This window comes from Pan troglodytes, chromosome 7 (assembly GCF_028858775.2).
Source record: "Pan troglodytes isolate AG18354 chromosome 7, NHGRI_mPanTro3-v2.0_pri, whole genome shotgun sequence".
In the NCBI taxonomy this organism is placed as follows: Eukaryota; Metazoa; Chordata; class Mammalia; order Primates; family Hominidae; genus Pan; species Pan troglodytes.
This window is the reverse complement of record NC_072405.2, coordinates 71,610,460-71,634,478: the sequence shown is the minus strand read 5'-3', so window position 1 is coordinate 71,634,478 and position 24,019 is coordinate 71,610,460. Positions and strand designations below refer to the sequence as shown.

The following is a 24,019-nucleotide window of genomic DNA, read 5'->3' as shown; positions in this document are numbered from 1 at the left end:
AAGTTGCATATGGTTTCTAAGTTTACTACAATAAATATATAATATAGTGAGAAAATGTATTAAAAACAGTAGTCATCTTGTACTTCAGTGTACATTTTTATTCATAGTTGAAAAGAATAGTCTATTACTGCTAACTTACTGTAAATTTACTTAGAATCAAAGGGTCCAGAGAGACATAAAAAATGTATGTAGTTTCTGTTAAATAACACTTTCTGATCACTTTCAAATATGAGTATAATATACAGGCATTATATGCACAAAAATGTAAATAGTAATTGTGAAAGCAAGTCTTGTTATCAGTTTGTATAAGAAAAAAGACATTTATTTTTTCACAGGCTACCAACATCATATAAGATAGCTCCTGATAGGCTTTGACTTTTTCAATTAATTCATCTCATAACTCAAACGTCTGTAGAAAAGAAGTTAATATACAGTGAAGTCACTACACAGTGTTATGGGACAGTAGAAATTCATATCAGTACAAAATATCATTCAAGATTTTTACATTGAATTCCAGTGTCAAGATCAAGAGACATCTTTGCTGGCAAGCAATCTAAGAATTATTTGAAGATTGAGAGATTTAAAAAAAAATGATTTCTGCTGGTAAAAATGTTAAAGATTAAAAACATGTAGTAGAAATAGAAGGTACTATGTTCTTGTCTTTCTGTCCCTCTTACCAGCAACCTGTGCCTTTGAAATATAATGAAATGCCCTAGGTACTTCCAATATTTTCCATAAGATGGCAGAGTTGGTATTGTGAATGTGAGAGCAAAGTCCCTTTAGTTCTGTCAGTCACAGCAACAAAAAGAGGCTTAGAGTCATTCTCACCACTTAAACATTGCTATCGTGCTTTCAATAATCATCATCAACATAATAATAAAGCAATAATATCTAGTTTTTAGAAACAATAATGAAAAACCCAAAGATGTGTCAATCTGCAATTACATCATGGTTACCCAGGCACTCCCTTTGAGCATTGCTTTTGATCTTTTACTGAGTTCCTTTAGTTGCCTAGTCTGTTAAGTTTTATTTAAACGCTAACCAGTCAAACTGGGTCCAAAGTCACCATTCTCAGATCACCACACATGTAACAAGAAAATGTCTGTTTGTATCACTGAAGCAAGCAGTGTTCATAGTTGTTTTTGATTGTTAGGAGCTGTAGACGTGCTCTTTTTAATGCAAATTCAGAGGTCTGTCAGAAGTGCTTTGGTTTGTATAAAATGGGTGACCGCAGTTCTGAAATGTTAGTCAGGTCCTGAGCAAGAGGGGGCTTATTTTGTCCATTTGCTCCTTCATCCAGAGCCTTAACTACTCAGATGAATGGGGCGGTCTAGGAGGACTTCAGTCTCATAGCACGAACAGGTGTTGGTTGCAGAGGGCAAACTCAAGGAAAGCAAATCATTGACCATGTGAAATCCACACTAGGATGTATCTCCTAAACTCCCTAAATTAAAATGTGAATTTGATTTGTTTTTATCACTCCCCAAGCTTTTTGCACAAGACAGATGGTCACTAAGTGTTTGTTGAATGCTTAGGGAGACAGAAGAGGGTTGCAAATGGGCTCTCCTTCATCCTGGGATCGCTGGGGCTCTGAAACTGGAAGAAGAAAAGCACTGGCACCTCCTATCAGAGCCCGGCTTGTGCAGAGCACTATTGGGGATTTTCTCAGGGCCTTGAGGGTTAATACACCTCTTCACCACTGGACTAGGAGCTCCCGGTGGGTAGAATCTGTTTTTTTTCGCTTTATATTTCTAGTGCCTGCATAGTGACTCACATACAGTAGGTACTCAGCAGGGGTGTTTTCAAAGAAGGACGCAACAATCATAATTTGTCTCCCAGTGGATACTGGCAAGTAGTGTGGCACGAAGGAGGTCATCTAATGCTGTCTCACCTAGGGAGCTAGTTTACCAAATGCTGGTATGGTAGCTACCTGCAGTGAAACTTCCAAGTTAGTAGTATCTTGTGGGTATTGTCAGTTTTACACACCGGAGAGAAAATTAGACTTATCCATGAATGAAGAAGAAACATGTCCCAGTTTGATATAAGCTCTACTATCAACAGACAGGAGATGAGATTTCCTTTTACAGAGTGCTGACAGACCAAGAATGTGATGGGAAGCAAGTTTGTTTTGAGTGTGGGCAAGATCTTGTGGAGGATGACAACTTCCCACAGAGAAAGCATGCCACACCCACGCTTGCTATAAATGCTTCTCTTTTCTGTGAAGTATTCCTGGGATTTTGATAACTTTGGAACTGAAAAAAAATCTGGGCATTCTTCTAGAAGAGACAATTTGGCAACAGCTAGGTAAAGGAAAATTTATCAAGGGGAAAATTCTAGAGAACTCATGTCAGGACTCACAATCTTGAAAATCTATTCATTTTTTTTCCAGAGATAGCATCTCATTATACCATAGCTCCTATTCAGAACATGCATGAAGCATGTCTACAGAATTACTGACGCTTTGCCCTTTTAGCCATTTTGGAAGGAGAGGCGTTTTGGAAGACTCTAAAATATAGTTTACACAAATCTAATTATTTCACAAGACCATAATGACTGCGGGGCCACCACATATCGTTGTGAGGTTATGGAAGAAACAGAAACGCCACATTGAAAGGGCTCTCCATTCAAATTGTAGACATTGAAGATATGTATGGTTATCAGAAAAAGTTTTCCAGCAGATGAAAATAAGATCTTATTTAAGTAGAAGTCAATAATTAATAATTTCAGGACAGATGAAGGGGAAGTATCTGGAGAAAATGGTACCTGTTCTTAATTCATACAAATGAATTTTTAAATTGATAGTCTGAAATCGTCATAATACAAATGAAATGCTGTTTTGTAAAGCAATACAGTGCTGCCTGCAGGCTCTTACCTTAACTATCCCCATAAAACTGTAGTTTAGATTTTTATATGAGTTTTCTATCTCTGTTCTTTTAGGTAGAGATAGTGTGTTTAATTATTGCCACTATTTGGGCTTATTTACATAATATCTACTATACCTTTCTCATTCTCTGTTTCTAATCTGTTATGTGCTTGAAAATTATTTCATTTAGATAATTCGAACTGTGTATCGTTAAGAGTTAATAGGATTTAAACAAAGGGTTAAAGAGTTTTTCTTTCTTTTCTTTTTTTTACTATACTTTAAGTTTTAGGGTACATGTAAAACTCAGGAGTTTTAGAGTATGGATTTTATAAAATCTATTGGGATAGAGATTTTTTTTTTTTTTTCGGTCCTTAGTTCTGTTGTGGATACATAAGGTTGCCACACAGCAGAGTTCTTGTCACATTTAGGAAGTCTCAGAAAAATTTGAAAGGTAAGCTCATCTGAGAATACCATTTTTGTCTTTTTTTTTCCTACCTGCAATGGCAGAAATTCCTTAGTGTTTTCAGATCACAAGTTCTCAATGTGAGTTATCACTCCTAAGTTCCTACCACAGGATGAGAAAGAGCTTTGTTAGTCTGTGTCAGGCATTTTGCTTTAGGAACTGATGTGGATATTAATTCCTTTCAGTTTGGATTTCCCCCAAAGGAGGTAAAGGTATTTCAAAGTGTTAACACCCAAATTTTCTTTGAGTTATACAGGATTAAAATGGAATATCTATGTCTTTAAAAGAAAACGAGACATATTCTTATTACAGTTATCACGGGTGCTATTAATACTCTGGCCTTCTGGTAGCATCTGTCATCTAGCATCATAGATTTGCAGGGGCCCTTTAATGAAAACTCTCCATTTTCTTAAAGGTTGTAATTATTATGTAGCACTATACTTATAGATGTGGAAATAAGAGGCTTAGGCAGAATAGAATCAAGGAAGGTTGTAGATGGCCATGAGCACTGAACAAATGAGGACAGAATAAAATGGGACCAGGAGTTATCTTCTCAACACTACCCTGAAACTGCCGCCCAAACTTCCTTTTTGACAAAGATTAACAGGACCAATGCAATTTAAGCTCTGACACTTCAGACCAAAGACTTTGCGGGCCTAGGAACACAAAGAGAAATTTACAGAGGGCCAGGTGATTTTGACTTCTGGGTAAACCTTAGATAATTTGAGTTCCATATTCAATGGCTTTTCTCTGTGTTATTAAAAATTCTAACACCAACTGATTCTTAAAATCCATAACACCAAACAAGTGGCTTAAAATAATAAATGGAATTAATGAGCTTTGCTTGTGCCATAGAAACAAATTAAGCTAAGCATGCCACACAAATTATCCAACATTCCATTCTCCACAGTTATTTCACTTGGTGCTCCAGACATTATGTTTTGCCTAAAAATATCATGTACAAGGAATATTTTTTTCTGGTTTAGATACATGTCAAAAATAAAAAGCTATATAATAGCATAAATATTAAAAGATATTAGTAGAAGAAATGGGTTAAATATTATGGTTTGTAATAACAAAACCCCTGGACAATGCAAAGAAAAGGCTGCACAACACAACGCAAGTTTTGATGAAGGAACCAGAAAGCTAATCAACATTTACATATGTCATACTCTTATTTGTATTATCATCATCTGAATACAGTAGAAAAATAATTGCAATGATTATGCTTGGTTTCATATGTGATAGATGGTCCTAGTATATTATCTTATAAAACTACATTGCATGACTGCTATTTGAAGTTAAAAGTAGATTTGAGAAGCCAGAAGGAGAAAAGAGCAATCCCCTTTAAAAAGAGTTGTCAAAGAAATGATACCATGTGAGGCAGTTAAAAAGTGACTTTAGCACTGATTTGCAAAATCAATTCCTTAGGAACAAAATTTTTAGAAGAGACTGACACCCAGCAGTTAAAAGTAAGCTATTTTCATGTTTGATGAAAAATCATCGGGAGGCTTGTCTAGGGCATGTGGGATTACATTTAAACCAAGAGTAAAGAAAGAAGGTGGCAGCCAGGACTGAGCTGTTCTGTCTTTTGGGAAGCAAAGAACAGTGATCTGAGGTCTAGGATTTCCTATTTGCCCTGAGAAGACAAAAGCAAAGATGAATAAAAAGCAAAGACAAGACAAAAGCAAGGCAAAGACCCACTGGAAGGTGGCTTTCTGATGCTCAGACCCAAGCAAAGGGAAGGCGAGGAGCGGGTAAGCCAATAGCAGGTGTCTTTCTGCAGCTGCCCTGTAGCCTTGATTAGCAGGGTCCAAACAAACGCAGGCAAAAAAGGCATTGAATTGTAGTCAACAACAAAGCCCTGGTCTAGTCAGGACTTGTTATAGCTGATGGCCACCAAGTGCAGAGGAAAGAAGGCTAGACTGAGAGCTTGCATAGCAGCCCCAGTGGGATGGGACATGAAGCAAAACCACTGTAACTACCAGCCTCAATCTCCTCATCTGAAAACGGGGCAAATGGAATTGCTGAGGTCCTTTTCAATGCTAAAACTGTACTGTATAGAGAAAATGCCGCATCGTATTAGACATATTATTTCTTTTAGCTTTCACTCCCCAAAATAATAATTTACCATTTATTGTTTAAAGAAATGGGCCATATGGCACATTTTAGCAACGTGATTATTTAGAAAAGGGTACACTCGACTGTTGAAGTTTGATTGTGGATGTGTGTGTACATAAATAAGTCACCCAATCTTGTTTAAATCATCAGTGACAGCTGCCAGATGTGCAAACACTAGGTATTAGGAGAATATAACACTTTTCAGCGACTTCATGGGATATTGCTTAATAAGTAGAACCTGGAAGATGACTCTGTTTCTGTTTCGCTGTCTCTGTCTCCTTGTCTCTGTTTCTGTTTCTCTCTCTCTTTCACACACACACACCCAGCCTAGGAAGAATATGCAATAAAATATAATTACAGATTCCCAGGCAAGATGGCCGAATAGGAACAGCTGTCTGCAGCTCCCAGCAAGACCAACACAGAAAGTGGGTGATTTCTGCATTTCCAACTGAGGTACTCGGTTCATCTCACTGGGACTGGTTAGACAGTGGATGCAGCCCACGGAGGGCAAGCAGAAGCAGGGTGGGGCATTGCCTCACCTGGGAAGTGCAAGGGGTTGGGGAACTCCCTCCCCTAGCCAAGGGAAGCCATGAGGGACCATGCCGTGAGTGGGGGTGCACTCCGGTCCAGATACTACGCTTTTCCCACGGTCTTCGCAATCCACAGACAAGGAGATCCCTTGGGTGCCTACACCACAAGGGCCCTGGATTTCAAGCACAAAACTGGGTGGCCATCTGGGCAGACACTGAGCTAGCTGCAGGAGTTTTTTTCGTACCCCAGAGGTGCCTGGAATGCCAGAGAGACAGAACCATTCACTCCCCTGGAAAGGGGGCTGAAACCAGGGAGCCAGGTGGTCTTGATCAGTAGATCCCCCCCCGCCCCCATGGAGCCCAGCAAGCTAAGATCCACTGGATTGAAATTCTTACTTCCAGCACAGCAGTCTGAAGTAGACCTGGGACGCTCAAGCTTGGTGGGGGGAGAGGTATCTGCCATTACTGAGGCTTGAGTAGGCAGTTTTCCCCTCACAGTGTAAACAAAGCTGCCAGGAAGTTCAGTCTGAGTGGAGCCCACTGCAGCGCTGCAAAGCCACTGAAGCCATACTACCTCTCTAGATTCCTCCTCTCTGGGCAGGGCATCTCTGAAAGAAAGCCAGTAGCCCCAGTCAGGGGCTTATAGATAAAACTTCCGTCTCCCAGGGACAGAGCACCTGGGGGAAGGGGCAGCTGTGGGCACAGCTTCAGCAGACTTAAACATTCCCACCTGCCAGCTCTGAAGAGAGCAGCAGATCTCCTAGCACAGCACTGGAGCTCCGCTAAGGGACAGACTGCTTCCACAAGTGGGTCCCTGACCCCCATGCCTCCTGATGGGGAGACATCTCCCAGCAGGGGTCGACAGACACTTCATACAGGAGAGCTCTGTCTAGCATCTGGCAGGTGCCCCTCTGGGACACAGCTTCCAGAAGTAGGAGGAGACAGCAATCTTTGCTGTTCTGCAGCCTCTGCTGGTGATACCCATGCAAACAGGGTATGGAGTGGACCCCCAGAAAACTCCAGCAGACCAGCAGAAGAAGGGCCTGACTGTTAGAAAGAAAATTAACAAACAGAAAGCAATAGCATCAACATCAACAAAGAGCATGACCATGTAAACACTCCTTCCAAAGGTCACTAATGCCAAAGACCAAAGGTAGATAAAGCCACAAAGATGAGGAAAAACCAGTGCAATAAGGCTGAAAATTCCCAAAACCAGAATGCCTCTTCTCCTCCAAAGGATCACAACTCCTTACCAGCAAGGGAACAATACTGAATGGAGAATGTGTTTGACAAATTGACAGAAGTAGGCTTCAGAAGATGGGTAATAACGAACTCCTCAGAGCGAATGGAACATATAGTAACCCAATACGAGGAAGCTAAGAACCTTGATAAAAGGTTAGAGGAATTGCTAACTAGAATAACCAGTTTAGAGAATAACCAGTTTAGAGAAGAACACAAATGACCTGATGGAGCTGAAAAACACAGCACGAGAACTTCATGAAGCATACACAAGTATCAGTAGCTGAATCGATCAAGCAGAAGAAAGGATATCAGAGACTGAAGATCAACTTAATGAAATAAAGCATGAAGACAAGATTAGAAGAAAAAAATTGAAAAGGAATGAACAGAACCTCTCAGAAATATGGGACTATGTGAAAAGACCAAGCCAACGTTTGATTGGTGTACCTAAAAGTGATGGGGAGAATGGAATCAAGTTGGAAAGCACAATTTAGGATATAATCCAGGAGAACTTCCCCAACCTCGCAAGGCAGGCTTAGGAAATACAGAATACAAATTCAGGAAATACAGAGAACACCACAAAGATACTCTTTGAGAAGAGCAACCCCAAGACACATAATCGTCAGATTCACCAAGGTTGAACTGAAAGAAAAAATGTTAAGGGCAGCCAGAGAGAAAGGTTGGGTTACCTACAAAGGGAAGCCCATCATACTAACAGCAGATCTCTCTTCAGAAACCCTAAAAGCCAGAAGAGATTGGGGGCTAATATTCAACATTCTTAAAGAAAAGAATTTTCAACCCAGAATTTCATATCCAGCCAAACTGAGCTTCATAAGTGAAGGAGAAATAAAATCCTTTACAGACAAGCAAATGCTGAGGAATTTTGTCACACCAAGCCTGCCTTTACAAGAGCTTCTGAAAGAAGTACTAAATATGGAAAGGAACAAGCAGTACCAGCCACTGCAAAAACATTCCAAAATGTAAAGACCATCGACACTATGAAGAAGCTGCATCAACTAATGGGCAAAATAACCAGCTATCATCATAATGACAGAATCAAATTCACACATAACAATATTAACCTTAAATGTAAATGGGCTAAATGCCCCAATTAAAAGGCACAGACTGGCAAATTGGATAAAGAGTCAAAACCCATTGGTGTCTTGTATTCGAGACCCATCTCATGTGCAAAGACACACATAGGCTCAAAATAAAGGGATGGAGAGATATTTACCAGGCAAATGGAAAGCAAAAAAAAGCAGGGGTTGCAATCTTAGCCTCTGGTAAAACAGACTTTAAGCCAACAAAGATCAAAACAGACACAGAAGGCCGTTACATAATAGTAAAAGGATCAATGCAACAGGAAGAGCTAACTATCCTAAATATGTATGCACCTAATAGTGGAGCACCCAGATTCATAAAGCAAGTTCTTAGAGACCTACAAAGAGACTTAGACTACCACACAATAATAGTGGGAGACCTTAACACTCCATTGTGTGTATTAGACAGATCACTGAGATAGAAAATTAACAAGGATATTCAGGACTTGAACTCACCTCTTGACCAAGCAGGCCTAATAGATATCTACAGAACTCTCCACCCCAAATCAACAGAATATACATTCTCCTCAGCACCACATAGCACATTTTCCTAAAATCGACCACATAACTGTAAGTAAAACACTCATCAGCAAATGCAAAAGAATGAAAACCATAACAAACAGTCTCTCAGACCACAGTGCAATCAAGTTAGAACTCAGGATTAAGAAACTCACTCAAAACCACACAACTACATGGAAACTGAACAACCTGCTTCTGAATGACTCCTGGGAAAATAATGAGATCACAGCAGAAATAAATAAGTTCTTTGAAACCAACAAGAACAAAGACACAATGTACCAGAATCTCTGGGATAGAGCTTAGAGGGAGTGCTTAGAGGGAAATTTATAGACCTAAGTGCTCACAGGAGAAAGTGGGAAACATCTAAACATCTAAAATCTAAACATCTAAAATCAACACGCTAACATCACAATTAAAAGAATTGAAGAAACAAGAGCAGACTATTTCAAAAGCTAGCAGAAGACAAGAAATAACTAAGATCAGAACAGAACTGAAAGAGATACGAAAAACCCTTCAAAAAATCAATGAATCCAGGAGATGGTTTTTTGAAAAGATTAACAAAATAGTTAGATAGCTAGCCAGGCTAATAAAGAAGAAAAGAGGGAAGAATCAAATAGACACAATAAAAAGTGATAAAGTGGAGATCACCACTAATCCCACAGAAATGCAAACTACCGTCAGAGAATATTACAAACAACTCTATCCAAATAAACTAAAAAATTTAGAAGAAATGGATAAATTCCTGGACACATTCACCCTACCATGACTAACCCAGGAAGAAGTTGAATCCCTGAATAGACCAATAACAAGTTCTGAAATTGAGGCAGTAATTAATAGCTGACCAACTAAAAAAAAAAAAGCCCAGGACCAGATGGACTCATAGCTGAACTCTACCAGAGTTACAAAGAGGAGCTGGTACCATTCCTTCTGAAACTATTCCAAACAGTAGAAAAGACAGACTCCTCCGTAACTCATATTTTGAGGCCAGCATCATTCTGATACCAACCCCAGGCAGAGACACAACAAAAAATGAAAATTTCAGGCCAATATCCCTGATGAACATCTATGTGAAAATCCCCAGTGAAACACTGGCAAAAGAAATGCAGCAGTACATTAAAAAGCTTACCCACCATGATCAAGTCAGCTTCATCCCTGGGATGCAAGGCTGTTTCAACATATGCAAATGAATGAATGTAATCCATCACATAAACAGAACCAATGACAAAAACCACGTGATTATCTCAATAGATGCAGAAAAGGCCTTCGACAAAATTCAACCCTCCTTCATGCTAAAAACACTCAATAAACTAGGTATTGATGGAACATATCTCAAAATAATAAGAGCTGTTATGACAAACCCACAGCCAATATCACACTGAATGGGCAAAAACTGGAAGCACTCCCTTTGAAAACTGGCGCAAGACAAGGGTGGCTTCTCTCACCACTCCTATTCAACACAGTATTAGAAGTTCTGGCCAGGGCAAACAGGCAAGAGAAAGAAATAAAGTGTATTCGAATAGGAAGAGAGAAAGTCAAATTATCTCTGTTTGCAGATGATATGGTTGTACATTTAGAAAACCCCATTGTCTCAAACCCAAAACTCCTTAAACAGATAAGCAATTTCAGCAAAGTTTCAGTATACAAAATCAATGTGCAAAAATCACAAGCATTCCTATACACCAATAATAGACAAACAAAGAGCCAAATCATGAACAAACTCCCATTCACAATTGCTACAAAGAGAATAAAATACCTAGGAATGCAACTTACAAGGGATGTGAATGACCTCTTCAAGAACTACAAACCACTGCTCAAGGAAATAAGAGAGGACACAAACAAATGGAAAAACATTCCATGCTCATGGATAGGAAGAATCAATATTGTAAAAATGGCCATACTGCCCAAAGTAATTTATAGATTCAATGCTATTCCCATCAAACTAACATTGATTTTCTTCACAGAATTAGAAAAAACTACTTTAAATTTCATAGGGAACCAAAAAGAGCCCATATAGCCAAAACAATCCTAAGCAAAAAGAACAAAGCTGGAGGCATCATGCTACCTAACTTCAAACTATACTACAAGGCTACAGTAACCAAAACAACATGGTACTTTTACTAAAACAGATATATAGACCAATGCAACAGAACAGAGGCCTCAGAAATAACACCACACATCTACAACCATCTGATCTTTGACAAACCTGATAAAAACAAGCAATGGGGAAAGGATTTCCTATTTAATAAATGGTGCTGGGAAAATTAGCTAGCCATACGCAGAAAACTGAAACTGGACCCCTTCCTTACATATTGTACAAAAATTAACTCAAGATGGCTTAAAAACTTAAATGTAAAACCCAAAGCCATTAAAACCCTAGAAGAAAACCTAGGCAATACCATTCAGGACACAGGCATGGGCAAAGACTTCATGACTGAAACCCCAAAAGCAATGTCAACAAAAGCCAAAATTGACAAATGGGATCTAATTAAACTAAAGAGCTTCTGTGCAGCAAAAGAAACTATTATCAGAGTGAACAGGCAACCTACAGAATGGGAGAAAATTTTTGCAACCTATCCATCTGACAAAGGGCTAATATCCAGAATCTACAAGGAACTTAAACAAATTTACAAGAAAAAAAACAACCCCATCAAAAAGTGGGTTAAGGATATGAATAGACACTTCTTAAAAGAAGACATTTATGCAGCCAACAAACGTAAAAAAAAAATCTCATCATCACTGGTCATTAGAGAAATGCAAATCAAAACCACAATGAGATACCACCTCACACCAGTTAGAATGGCGATCATTAAAAAGCATACAACAGAGGCTGGAGAGGATGTGGAGAAATAGGAATGCTTTTAACACTGTTGGTGGGAGTGTAATTTACTTCAACCATTGTGGATGACAGTGTGGCAATTCCTCAAGGATCTAGAACTAGAAATACCATTTGATCCAGCAATCCCCTACTGGGTGTATACCCAAAGGATTATAAATCATTCTACTATAATGACACATGCACTCCTATGTTTATTGCAGCAGTATTCACAATAGCAAAGACTTGGAACCAACCCAAATGCCCATCAATGTTAGACCGGATAAAGAAAATGTGGCACATATACACCATGGAATACTATGCAGCCATAAAAAATGAGTTAATGTCCTTTGCAGGGACATGGATGAAGCTGGAAACCATCATTCTCAGCAAACTAACACAGGAACGAAAAACAAACACTGCATGTTCTTACTTTTAAGTGGGAGTTGAACAATGAGAACATATGGGCACAGGGAGGGGAACATCACACACCAGGGCCTGTTGGGGAGTGGGGGACAAGGGGAGGGATAACATTAGGAGATATACCTAATGTAGATGATGAATTGATGGGTGCAGCAAACCACCATGGCACATGTATACCTATGTAACAAACCTGCACATTCTGCACATGTATCCCAGAACTTAAAGTATATATATGAAAAAAGAATGTAAATAAATCATAGAGAATATTGGCAAATACTCAAGATCTGCAAAGGAATTTTGGGGTGGATTTATTCACCACTGTCTCATGTGTATAATCTGCCTTCACAAATGTCAACTGAGAAGCACGTAAATAGACGATGAACTTGATTCAGAGAGAGACAAAAAAATCTTGGGAAGTTTAATTATTGATGTTAGTATCACTTTTCTATTTGAAAAACTAGGAAGATAAAATACTGGCATTTGATGTATCAACATACTCAATCTGGTGGTTAAAAATAAAAATAAAAAGTCATATTTTGCCCCCCAATATATACATATTTATAATTACAAAAAATTTTATTAATTCCCTCACTTGTATATTTTTTTGGACAATTTGAATACTCATTCCACTTCAGCCGATATTATGTTCTTGAAGAAAAAGAGATGAAGGGAAAAACAGGTCCAACTTATACTGAGAGAAAATAAGAGAAAAGATCATATACTTCTTATTTATCTCTCGTACTCCTGACTTCCCAAGCACTGATGTTGATTATGTACTTGTTAAACTGAATAACAAGAAAATAACAACACTACCAATCAATTCAGAAGAGAAGGCCCTACCAAAATAAAATAGCCAAGTGTTATGACCATAGAAGAATTAATTTATTGTGGCAGCACAATGAGGACCAAGCAAAATGTTAGATTGGCTCTAGAATTTTAAACTCAATTCTAGAGAAGAAAAGCTAAACCTGTCTGCAAAATTATAGGAAACCTAGAAGGATGTAGTGCTATTGATTTATTTTCATTTCTTTCTAACCACAAAGACAAGATAAGGAAACAAGATGAGGCAGAAATTCTCATTTCACATACTTGATGATTAAATCTCTCACAGTACTGAAGAATATATGTACATTTTTTCTAGAATGTGTTATAAAGTACTACAAATGAAAACACTGTTCCAAGAAATCATGTCAATTAGTTTGAACTGTGTGATTGAAACTGCTAAGTATGACTTTATAAATATTTTTCCTTCTCACTAATAAATGAAGCCCCCCCCCCCCCCCGCTTTTTTTTTGAGACAAGGTTTGGCTCCATCTCCCAGGTTGGAGTGCAGTGGCATGATCTTGGCTAACTGCAACCTCCGTCTCCCAGGTTCAAACAACCCTCCTACTTCAGCCTCCCAAGTAGCTGGGACTATAGGCACACACCGCCACAGCTGGCTAATTTTTGTATTTTTTGTAGGTATGGGGTTTTGCCATGTTGCTCAGGCTGGTCTCGAACTCGTAAGCTCAAGTGATCTGCACGCCTTGGCCTTCCAAATTGCTGAAATTACAGGCATAAGCCACCATGTCCAGCGAAGCTCTTAATTTTTAGTTAAGCATAAAGTCATTAAGAATAAAGACTATAATACCCAGGTTTCTTCACTGCAAAGTTGGGGGTGGACCAAGTTTTGGCTAATGAGATGTAAACAGAAGTAGTGTGTGTATTTCTGAGGCATATCCTTAAAGGAAAGAAACACTCCTTTTGTTCCCTCTTCACCTCCAAGGCCAGAATACGAAACCAATGGCTGAAGCTTCAGCAGCCATTTTGAGTCATGTTATGGTCTTAAAAATGGCGGCCACAGAGGATGAAGCAACAAGAGAGGAGTCTCGGTCCTTGTCTCTAGGGAAATCACATCCAGCTCTTTACTGACTGTCTCCAGAATTTTGAAATAAAAAGAGAAATAGACCTCTATGTTATTTAATCCATTGTCATTTTTCTTTTTCTGCCACTTGTAGGTAAGCCTAATCCTAACTAATATAGACTAAGTTGTCTGCCAAAGCAAATTCTATGAGAAGAAATGGATAGATTATTGGTTTCTTTGAACTGTTTCTAAATAACTCTGAAGAGGAAAGGAAAAACATGCCTTACATGGAAAATGATTCAATGTTTTTAGTCAATCAAAGAAACAAGAACAAAATTCTGAGTTAAAAACTGACTGTTCAAATCCCAATTAGGTGACTTTCAATTTTGGATTCTTCCTTCCTGTCTCCTTGTCCATTCCCTTTCTTTCTCTTTCTCTTCCTCATCTTCTCTCCATTTTCCTCTCCCTTCCTTTCTACCTTCTATTCTTTTCTTCTTTTTACTTAACTTAGCTCTCAAGTTTAAGCTAAAGCATATTTTGGATTCTTTAAATATTTCAGTTTTTAAAAATGTTTAGCATTTAACATGATTTTTACCCTTTATTTGAATGCAAGTTCAAGAAAGATGATTCAAGTTTTGCCTGCCACCAAATTTTTCTACAAATACCAATATTTAAGAAGCTGTATCCACCTTCAAGAAGTGGCATTTTTCTTTTTAGTCTTCAATAAGAAACTAAGCTTTTTCAGATGAAAAAGAGATGCTACCCATAACTTTTGAATTTTTTGATAATTCCATTTTTTTGAGAATTCTTTATTGATAAATACATTCTTCTAATAATTAAAACATATCTACTTCTCTCTCTCTCTTTTTAGAGACAGGCTCTTGCTGTATTGCCTAGGCTGGAGTGCAGTAGTGCACTCACTGCAGCCTCTAATTCCTGGGCTCAAGTAATCTTCTTCCCTTCCCTCAGTCCCTCAAGTGGGTGGGGTCATAGGTACATGCCACCATGCTTGGCTAATTTAAATTTTTTTTAGGTATTTTTTGTTTATTTGTTTGTTTTTGTAGAGATATGGTCTCACTATTTTGCCCAAGCTGGTCTTGAACTCCTGGCCTCAAGTGATTCTTTCACCTCAACTTCCCAAAGCTTTGGGATTACAGGCATGAGCCACTGTGTCTGGTCATCTGTTCCCTTTCTAAATTGTTCACTGTGCAGTTATATGAAGAGTACTTTCCTCTGTCAGTTCACTTTTGGGCGTAATATCCTTAAGTTGTGGCCTATTTATCACAAATATTTCAACATGGTTCTTAGACACTTCAACAGACCTTCTATCAAACAAAGGTTACAGATAACTTTTAAATTAGATGGAAATAAAACCGCAGGCATTCAAGTTGTTATAGTTTTAAAAGAGCAATTATTTATATTTTTCCTACTTAATTCAGCTATACCTGGAAAGAACGTATCTTGGGCAAAAATGTCAAGTTAGAACATTTGCATTCTGATCAACTATGAAATTTATCCTAGTTACATACTAAAGTGACTCAGAAAAAGTAAGTGGGGATTTGCTTAATAAATGATTAGCCAGAATAGACCATATTTGGGGACACAATTCATTTTAAAATTAGGTATGAAATGAAGATTTGTTTATTCTTGGCAAGATTCCTTTTTAATTTGCAAAGATTGAAAAGAGAAATTTTGGTTTTTGCTTCTCAAATTAGCAGAGTCATGATTGTTTTCCTCAGATTTGCAATGTACATTTTAGCTAGTTTTAATGAAGACAAATTCTTCTCAATCAGGAGTTTCCCATTCATTAAGTGAGACAGATGACAGCCTTGGTATATTTTGTTAGAGCCAGCCTCTTGAAACTGGCTGCCTCCCTTATTTAGGTCTATAGGAATAGCAGGGCTTATTTTTCTGAAGGAAAAATCAAAGAAGTCAGTATTTTTCTAGGGCAAAGTGTCGAGTATCTTCAAAACAAATGAGCCAACCACCTCCCATATTTGAAGTGGTAAGAAAGTGTGTTTTCATTTTTCTCATTTGAGGGACACATACCCTCACTTTATGTGGTAGGTGGAAGGCTAAGATACTTGGGGATATACACATTTAGAGATTTTCCTAAGAGATGTTTGAGATTTCTCTGATGTGTGCTATTCCACAACCCAAGACATTTTGTGTCCTTTGGTAATTCTCTAACCCTCCCTGTAACTCCCTTGCTTAGATTTTGATGGCTTTGAAACATGACCAGAAGCTCAAATAAAGAAAAAGTAAGCTCGAAAGCATCCCAGCTTCCTGCGGTGCTGCACGAGGTCAGCAGAAGACGCTTAAGAAAGGATGCATCATTCACACAAGATAGAATGCACGGCCTGAGGAAGTGCTGGCCAGGGTTTACAAGACTCAGTGCTAAGGTGGCTCCAAGAGGAAAAACACTGGCTTTAAATGTTCACCATTCCAGTCAGCACTAGAAGCTAAAGAGCAGTGGATGTCCTGTCTTCAGTTTTGCCAGGGCCACTTCTGAGGAGAGCTATTGAATCTAGAGCTGCACCATCTCTTAAGATAGTTAAGATTCTGACCAATGAATGCAAGCTAAGGGATGCATTCATTTTCCCTTACTCTGACCAGACACACAATTGCATATGGAGAAGCTGAGGTTTGGCAAGAACATACAGTGCATGTAGTGACCATGTCTTTGCTGAAAACCCTACTGGATACGCACAATGCAGAGTGCATTCTATAAGACTGGAGGCAAAAGCAATAACTGCAAATGCTCATTTCCATGGAACAGTAACTGTGACAGTACTTCATTGGAATTACCCAGATTAACGGGTAATCGCCGAGTATTACTGTACAACTCTGCACTTCTTTTTTTCCCTTTGTCTTACAGAAGCATAGCCCTCAAAGAGAAACCAGGAAGATGAAAGGCAGGGAGAAGAAAAGAGAGAAGAGGAGGTGGCAGATCAATCTAACTTGTTTCTGATGAGTGGCAAATATCCAGAATGTTAGGACAATCTTTATGGATTGCTGAGGTTGGAGATTGAAACAGTTATAACTTCATATTTAAGTGAAGAAAGATTAAAAATGAAAACATATACACCATATTAAATAGTTGCCTACATTGAATATTCATAGACAAATCACTAAGGTAAGGATTTTTTCCTCAAAGCTGTTATCTGCACTTAGACTAAGTTGAGACTCTGCAGTGCCTACTAGAACTATGTACAAATTCACGTGAAGATAAAATAGAAACAAAATTTAGTATGGTTCTATTTTGTGAAATGTTAACCATGTTTTATTTGCATGTGTATGTGTGGGGGTAATTAAGTGACAGTTTAAAATATGTCAATACTCATTTTATCCTTTTTTACTGACTCTCTACAGTTTTGATGTTTTATCAGCTTTTTCAATAATCGTAACAATACTAACAATAATTATTGGCATTAGTTTTGGAACTTGAATATTAACGTTATTTTTAAATTAAAGCATTTTTTAGTTTATTTCAAATCATTTAAACTTGGGCAAGGTTTTCCCAGCTGCTTTTTAAAAAACAGAGTTTGTTTTTTCTGTGGGCTCTTCATAGTGCTTGAGTGGAAAGCAAGAGCTCCAGACAGGGTACAGAGGAGTGTTTTGACATTATTAATAATAATCACCTCCTTTAATTGTGGAGTGCTTCACTGTGTACTGAGAATTTTTTTACATTTTTCATTAAATTCTCACCTCACCTTTGGGAGGTAGGGATCATAGTTCCACTTCATTGATGAGGAAAACTGTAGTGCAGAGATGGCAAACACTGTCCAAGAACATGGTGGTGGATGGGACCCAAACCCCAACTTTTGCTCCCATGTTCTCTGTCCACTGGCTATGGCTTTTGCCCCTGTGTACAGATACAGGTTCTGGACAAGTTCACCAAATCCCTTAGGCTTCAGCCCCCTCATCTGCAGAATAGTGGCTTGGATTCCACCATCTTCAAGGTCCCTGCCAGCTTTTCTTTATTTGAATTTGGATTTATTAAGCAGAAAAAAAAGTAATGGGAGTTTGTGGGTACCAATGGATTAAAGGGGTAAAATCTGGAGGCTAGTGAGTAAATTAGGTCTCCAAATGGCTCACTGTGGTTGTGATGAGCTTGGAGGAATGAAGGCAAACTTTGTCACATTAAACTCTGATTCTTAACAGAGTCTCATGAAACCTATAGGCTCCGAAAGAAGAACAAGAAGAAAAAAGACTTTCATACACATACAAATATTTGTAACAGTTTTAGGTGGTTAATAGACAGACTTCTTAGAGATGCATGGGCTGAGTTAATAACCACATATTCACAACTTTCTGGTCTATAGGGAGCTTCACTGTGGTTGTTACACAAAGTGAGCAAAACTTATTTTCATATAAAAAATAGTGATTGAGAAGTGTGGGCAAAAGTGATGTGAAAAGTGTATATATTTTATATTGAGAACAGACCAAATTATCAGTGATGATGAAAATTAGCACAGTGGTTGTCTATGAGAATGTAGGCATTGCCTGAAAGAGGGCATAAGGGAATTTTTTAAAGGACGGAAATGTTCTGCATTTTGATTGAGGCCTTGGTTACATGGGTATGTACATTTTTCAAAACTAATCAAATCGTACCATTAATATTTGTGCATTTTACCATATGTAAGTTTTATGCCAGTTAAAAAAATACAACTGTGATGCGTTTTCAAGACAGTCCTTTTTTCCACAGATAATTGCTTCCCATATCATTTTCTTGGTTATTGGGAAGGGGTAGGAGAAAGAAAAGCTGATGTTGCTCACACGTGAATGTCTCCTTTAGAAGTATTTATAGAGAATGCTACAGCATTTTCAGGCTTCTTTTGAATATCCTAAGAGAAAAGTTCCTGACTGCAGGTCTATGTTTGTGATTTCTGTCCCACAAGCCCATGAGCTGTATGTTTAGGTCTGACAGCAGTGTCAGGAATGGAATAATGAGTAGAAAATATGGACCTCAGAGACACCCATATTCCCTCCAAAGGGGAAAGGGGTTCTACTAATCCTTTTACTCTTCCATGTGCCTACATATATATATATCAGGAAAAACAAGATATGCACGAATCTGAAAATTTAGATTGCCATAATATCGTTCTGGGTTTTAAGAAGTCAGGAACAAAGGAGGACTCCATGTTTTGTTTTATGCTGTTGAAAAAATGACCCATATTCAATCCAAAAGCTGGATCCATTATTTGTACCTATTTATCAGCTGTCACAGGGTCTACCTTGGTGGCTGATAACCACAGGTAATGTCTGCTAAAAGAAATTCATCAGGCCTAGAATAACTTCAACAGTCAGCAGTGCTGACTTAACATCTCCACAGCACACACTGAGATTTCTCTTAGAATTGACTGTAGAAGGTTTTCACAGATTTGCTTTTTCATTTTGCATGCCTCACATTAAATATTGTTAAAAATTTAAAACCAAATTCTGTTTTTTCTTTCTTTTTTTTTTTTACAACTTACAAGTGTTCATATAAGAAGAAAACGACTAAAAAAATACCCACCCAAGCACCTAGAACTCATCTAGAGAACAATGCTAATAATACAAAGGCTGTGACCAAAATGCTCCATGATTCGTGGGAAAGCCAGGAAGCACAGTCCAGCCTCTGGAAGGAATGTCAGGCGGGTCGGATCCACCGAGGCGTGCAGTCAATGGTCCTTTGCTCCCTAAGTCAAGTTCAGCAGCCGCATTTCTGGTTCAATGTCATTACTTATTTCGACCTAAAACAGAAAATACGAATTGCTTTCAAGAACTTCAAAGCTGACAGCTAAATATCTTTTATATTCATTGAGGCCTTTTGAAATGCAAAATAGCTCCTGGGTGCACCTGGTGCTGTCTGACTGTAGCAATAAGAAAGTTAAAGACTTGGGCCTTCCTGCTTTTCAGATTAGGGCATGGTAATCGGGCATCATCATCAGAGTTCAGGATGATTTCCTGGGAGAGAAGTGCCAACCACACAGTAATCGTTGTGTGATATAGAGTAGTAGCTATTGCTTTTCTTAAGGGTAAAGATAACAGGGTTGTGTTGTGTGCGCAAACTATGAGATATTCACATAGCCTGTTCTTTCTACAGTATGCTGGGTAATTAAGTGCTCAAGATCATCCTGCTCTTGCTTTCATAACACCCAATCATTGACTTATGTTCCTTACACACATCCCATCCTGTGATGGCTACTTTTATGTGTCAGCATGGCCAGGCCATGGTGTCCAGATGTTTGGTAAAACTTCAGTTTACCTCTCGCTGTAAAGGTGTTTTTTTAAAATTTTTTATTTTGAAAAGTGATTAATTAACACGTAAATCTGTAGACTTTGAGTAAAGCAGATTGCCGTCTGTAATGTGGGTGGGCCTCATGCAATCGGTATAAGGCCTTAAGAGAAAGGACTGAGGTCTCTTGAGTTAGAAGAAAGTCTGCCTCCAGACTGTCTTTGGACTTGAGCTGCATCTCTTCCTTGGGTCTCCAGTCTGCCAGCCCCCAGATGCACGCATGTGTGGGGAAACACACACACACACACACACACACACACACACTCTCTCTCTCTCTCTCTCTCTCTCTTTCTCTACTGGTTCTGTTTCTCTGGAGAACCCTGACTCATACAGATCCCCATCTCCAATCACTGTTGTCTCCACACTTTTGACAATGACTCTACTTATTCTATCCTAAGCTGTAAGCCTTTGGAATGTTAGGGCATCAGTTTCTGCATCTTTGCACAATGTCAACCTCAACACAGTACCTACTACATAGGTGATACTTCATAAACATCTGTTCAACACTTTTGCTCTCACAGTTTCTCTCCTATGAAAAGTCTTAGCTAATCCAAACCCTACTCACCTTTGAAGGTTGGCTTAAATTTCTTCTCTACTGTGAAGAAGACTTCCAGTTCTCCCTCAGCCATTTTGCTTTCTCATCCTGCTAAGAGCAACTCTCAGGCTATCAGCTCTTCCCCATGTCAGCTGGTGGCATCCAGGCCTCATGATTAATTACTTTACCCAGGCATGCAAGTTTTCTTCCTTCAACTAAATTATAAGCATCATTCCAACAGACTGCGTTTCACACTCACTTCATAACCACATCTAGCAACTTCTTTTCCTCTACTTCAGTTTGATGACTTTATGCCTTGGAGTGAACTCTTCAGTTATAATTTGGAATGGCTGAAAAATTTCCCAAAAGTTTTACTTTTTGGTTGCCACTCTTCTCGCTGTACAGCATGAAGAAAACGACTAAAAAAATACCCACCCAAGCGCCTAGAACTCATCTAGAGAACAACTCCCTCCTCCACGCCCCAGGAGTGGGAATCCTTCAGGCCTCTCCCTGTGCCCCATCACATTTCCTCTGCTCATCTATTCTCTACATTCTGAATCTCAATGTCTACCCTTTCTACTCCTTGGCATGTTAACAGGGATTTAAACTGAAAGAGAAAGGGATGGGATTATAATGGTGGATTTTATAGCTTTATGCAATCTTTACATTAGAAGGAATTTTCAAGGTTTATTTATCCATCCGATACATGAATCCCTTCAAGAGTGAGGGTAAGGCAACAGGAGAAGGTGTTTTTATTTGTTAGCAGTAGTGTCAGTGAGGGTTTGGGGGCACTTCTAGGTATCCATTACATTTATCTTTAACACCAGCTCTGCCTCTAGCTAATATTTTCTGCTTCTGGGTTTTAGCAACATGGATTGGTGAAGCAGTGAAACAGGCTGAGCCTGTTCTTATGATGTCAGGTAGGAATTCTGGAAGTGTTACTTCAGGAGCTGGGAAACATGTCTGTGGGGAGTTTTTGCAGAAGACAGTGGGGCAACTCTGAAAGAAGGCATTCAAAGGAAAACCTATTGGCAAACCTGTGTTAGGTTTTATTAACAGATTGAGTTTTAAAAAATCAAACAGGGTTGGGCACAGTGGCTCATGCCTGTAACCTCAGCACTTTGGGAGGCTGAGGCTGGTGGATCACCCGAGGTCAGGAGTTTGAGAGCAGCCTGACCAAAATGGTGAAACCCCGTCTCTACTAAAAATACCAAAAATTAGCCAGGCATGATAGCAGGCACCTGTAATCCCAGCTACTAGGGAGGCTGAGGCAGGAGAATCCCTTGAACCTGGGAGGTGGACGTTGCAGTGAGCTGAGGTCATGCCATTGCACTCCAGCCTGGGCAACAAGAGCGAAACTCCATCTCAAAAAAAAAATTCAGACACAAAGATAGACAGAATGGTATTATGAATCTCTACACATTCATCACTCAGCTTCAACTAAAATAAAAGTTATGCTATTAAAGTTTCGCCTATCAACTAGCACCCCCCACAGCCTTTTTTGGCTAGAGTATTTAAAATCAAATCTCAACTATTATATCCTTTCATTCATATCTCCATGCGTCTCTAACTCAGTGATTCTTAACCAGTCGACACTTGCCAGTATCTGGAGACAGTAATGGTTGTCACAGTTTGGTAGGGAATGGTGTTACTGGCATCTAGGCGGTACAGGCCAACAATGCTGTTAAATATCCCACAGTGGCACAGACCCACTGCAAAGAATTACCTTGTCCAAAGTCAAAAGTGTAGAGGTTGAAAGAACCTGCTCAATTGGTAAGAATTTCTTTTCTTCTTTTTACCTATTCATTAGCATACCTATCAAAATTGACAAAAATTTCTTAATATCATTTAATACCCAGCCCATAATCACTTGCTCCAATCATCTAGAAATATCTCATTACAATTGGTTTGTTGAAATTATGCCTTATATGTCTGGCAGCATCACTATGAAGTGCATATATTTATAATTTTCACTAATAACAAGGTAAATATAAAACTGATCAATTAAAAATCTTTCATAAGAATTCAAAGGACACAGAATTTTGTGAAATGTAGTATTTTTACTTAAGTGTCTTTTTTCTTTCTATTTCTACCCCCAGTCTATTATTTCATAAACCAGTTGATACATAAGTAGTTTCTTGGGGGATAATAGATTACTTACACATTTTCTATGTAGTAAACATGTATGTGCATGTGTGTGGGTGTGTATCCAACTATTTGTTGGAGTGATTCCTATCGTTGAGAACTGCCTGGGCCAAATTTATGCAAAAATCTACATTTTTTGGGTAAACTCCCCATGACTAGAGTAACTTGCCCCAGTATTTGAGAATTCTTCATTTCCTAAAGCTGTGCAAACATCAGATATCAATATTTGTAAGCATCGATAATGTAATTTATAATGAAATTTCTTTCTCATCTAGTAATGTTAACCATATCAAGATGAAGATCATATAGCCTTATAACTCATTTGTGCTATTCCATTTTCCTCTGTTCCTTTTGTTTTCACTTCCCTTGTAATGTGAGTCTGTTAGTACGGGTTTCTGAAGAGTTTATTTATGACTAAAGATGTTAACATTTTGTCAAGAATTGCAAATATGTTTTTTTCTCATCCATTTTATTGTGGTGTTTTATTTTTTGGTTATACAGAAGTTGTGTTTTGAAATATAATCTAGTTCTGTTTTAAAAAAAGTTTTAAAACCAAGCAAACCACATATACACAATGTGTTTGACTATTGTGTCTCCTTAAATCAATAACAGTTTCCCTTCTTTTCTTCTTCTTCTTTTTTTTTCATTTGCTTTATACTATTTCCCACATGCTAGATTTGGCTGGTTGCTTCCTTGTGGTGAGATTTAACTATTCTTGTATTTCTATAGTATCAGTCCAAGGTCAGGCTTGACTTTATGGCAAGGCATTCTATAGGTGGTGCTGTGCACTTCTTATTGTAGCACATCTGTGGACACATAATGTCACGTTGCCCCACTTTTTTTTTTTTTTTTGAGACAGAGTCTCACTCTGTCACCTAGGCTGGAGTGCAGTGGCACTATCTTGGCTCACTGAAACCTCTGCCTCTGGGTTCAAGTGGTTCTCCTGCCTCAGCCTTCCAAGTAGCTGGGACTACAGTCACGCACTATAACTCCTGGCTAATTTTTTTATTTTTTGGTGGAGACAAGGCTTCATCATGTTGCCCAGGCTGGTGTCGAACTCCTGACCTCAAGTGATCTGCCCGCCTCGGTCTCCCAGAGTGCTGGGATTACAGGCATGAGCCACCATGCCCGGCCTGGTTGTCCCAC

At 38.7% G+C, this 24,019-nt stretch overlaps 1 protein-coding gene across 3 annotated transcripts in view; it reads right to left on the bottom strand.

The window, feature by feature from the left end:
- NKAIN3 (sodium/potassium transporting ATPase interacting 3) overlaps positions 1–24,019 on the bottom strand; it is a 750,443-nt gene that overhangs the window by 15,009 nt on the left and 711,415 nt on the right. For 2 of the 3 annotated variants that reach the window (XM_054656782.2, XM_009455456.5), the window contains one exon: positions 78–19,648. The exons of the other annotated variant lie outside the window; for it this stretch is intronic. In XM_054656782.2, coding sequence (XP_054512757.1) covers positions 19,635–19,648 — 14 coding nt within the window. In that variant the 3' untranslated portion in view covers positions 78–19,634. Of the gene's footprint in view, positions 1–77; positions 19,649–24,019 lie in introns of those variants that run through there. 3 annotated transcript variants of the gene reach the window in all.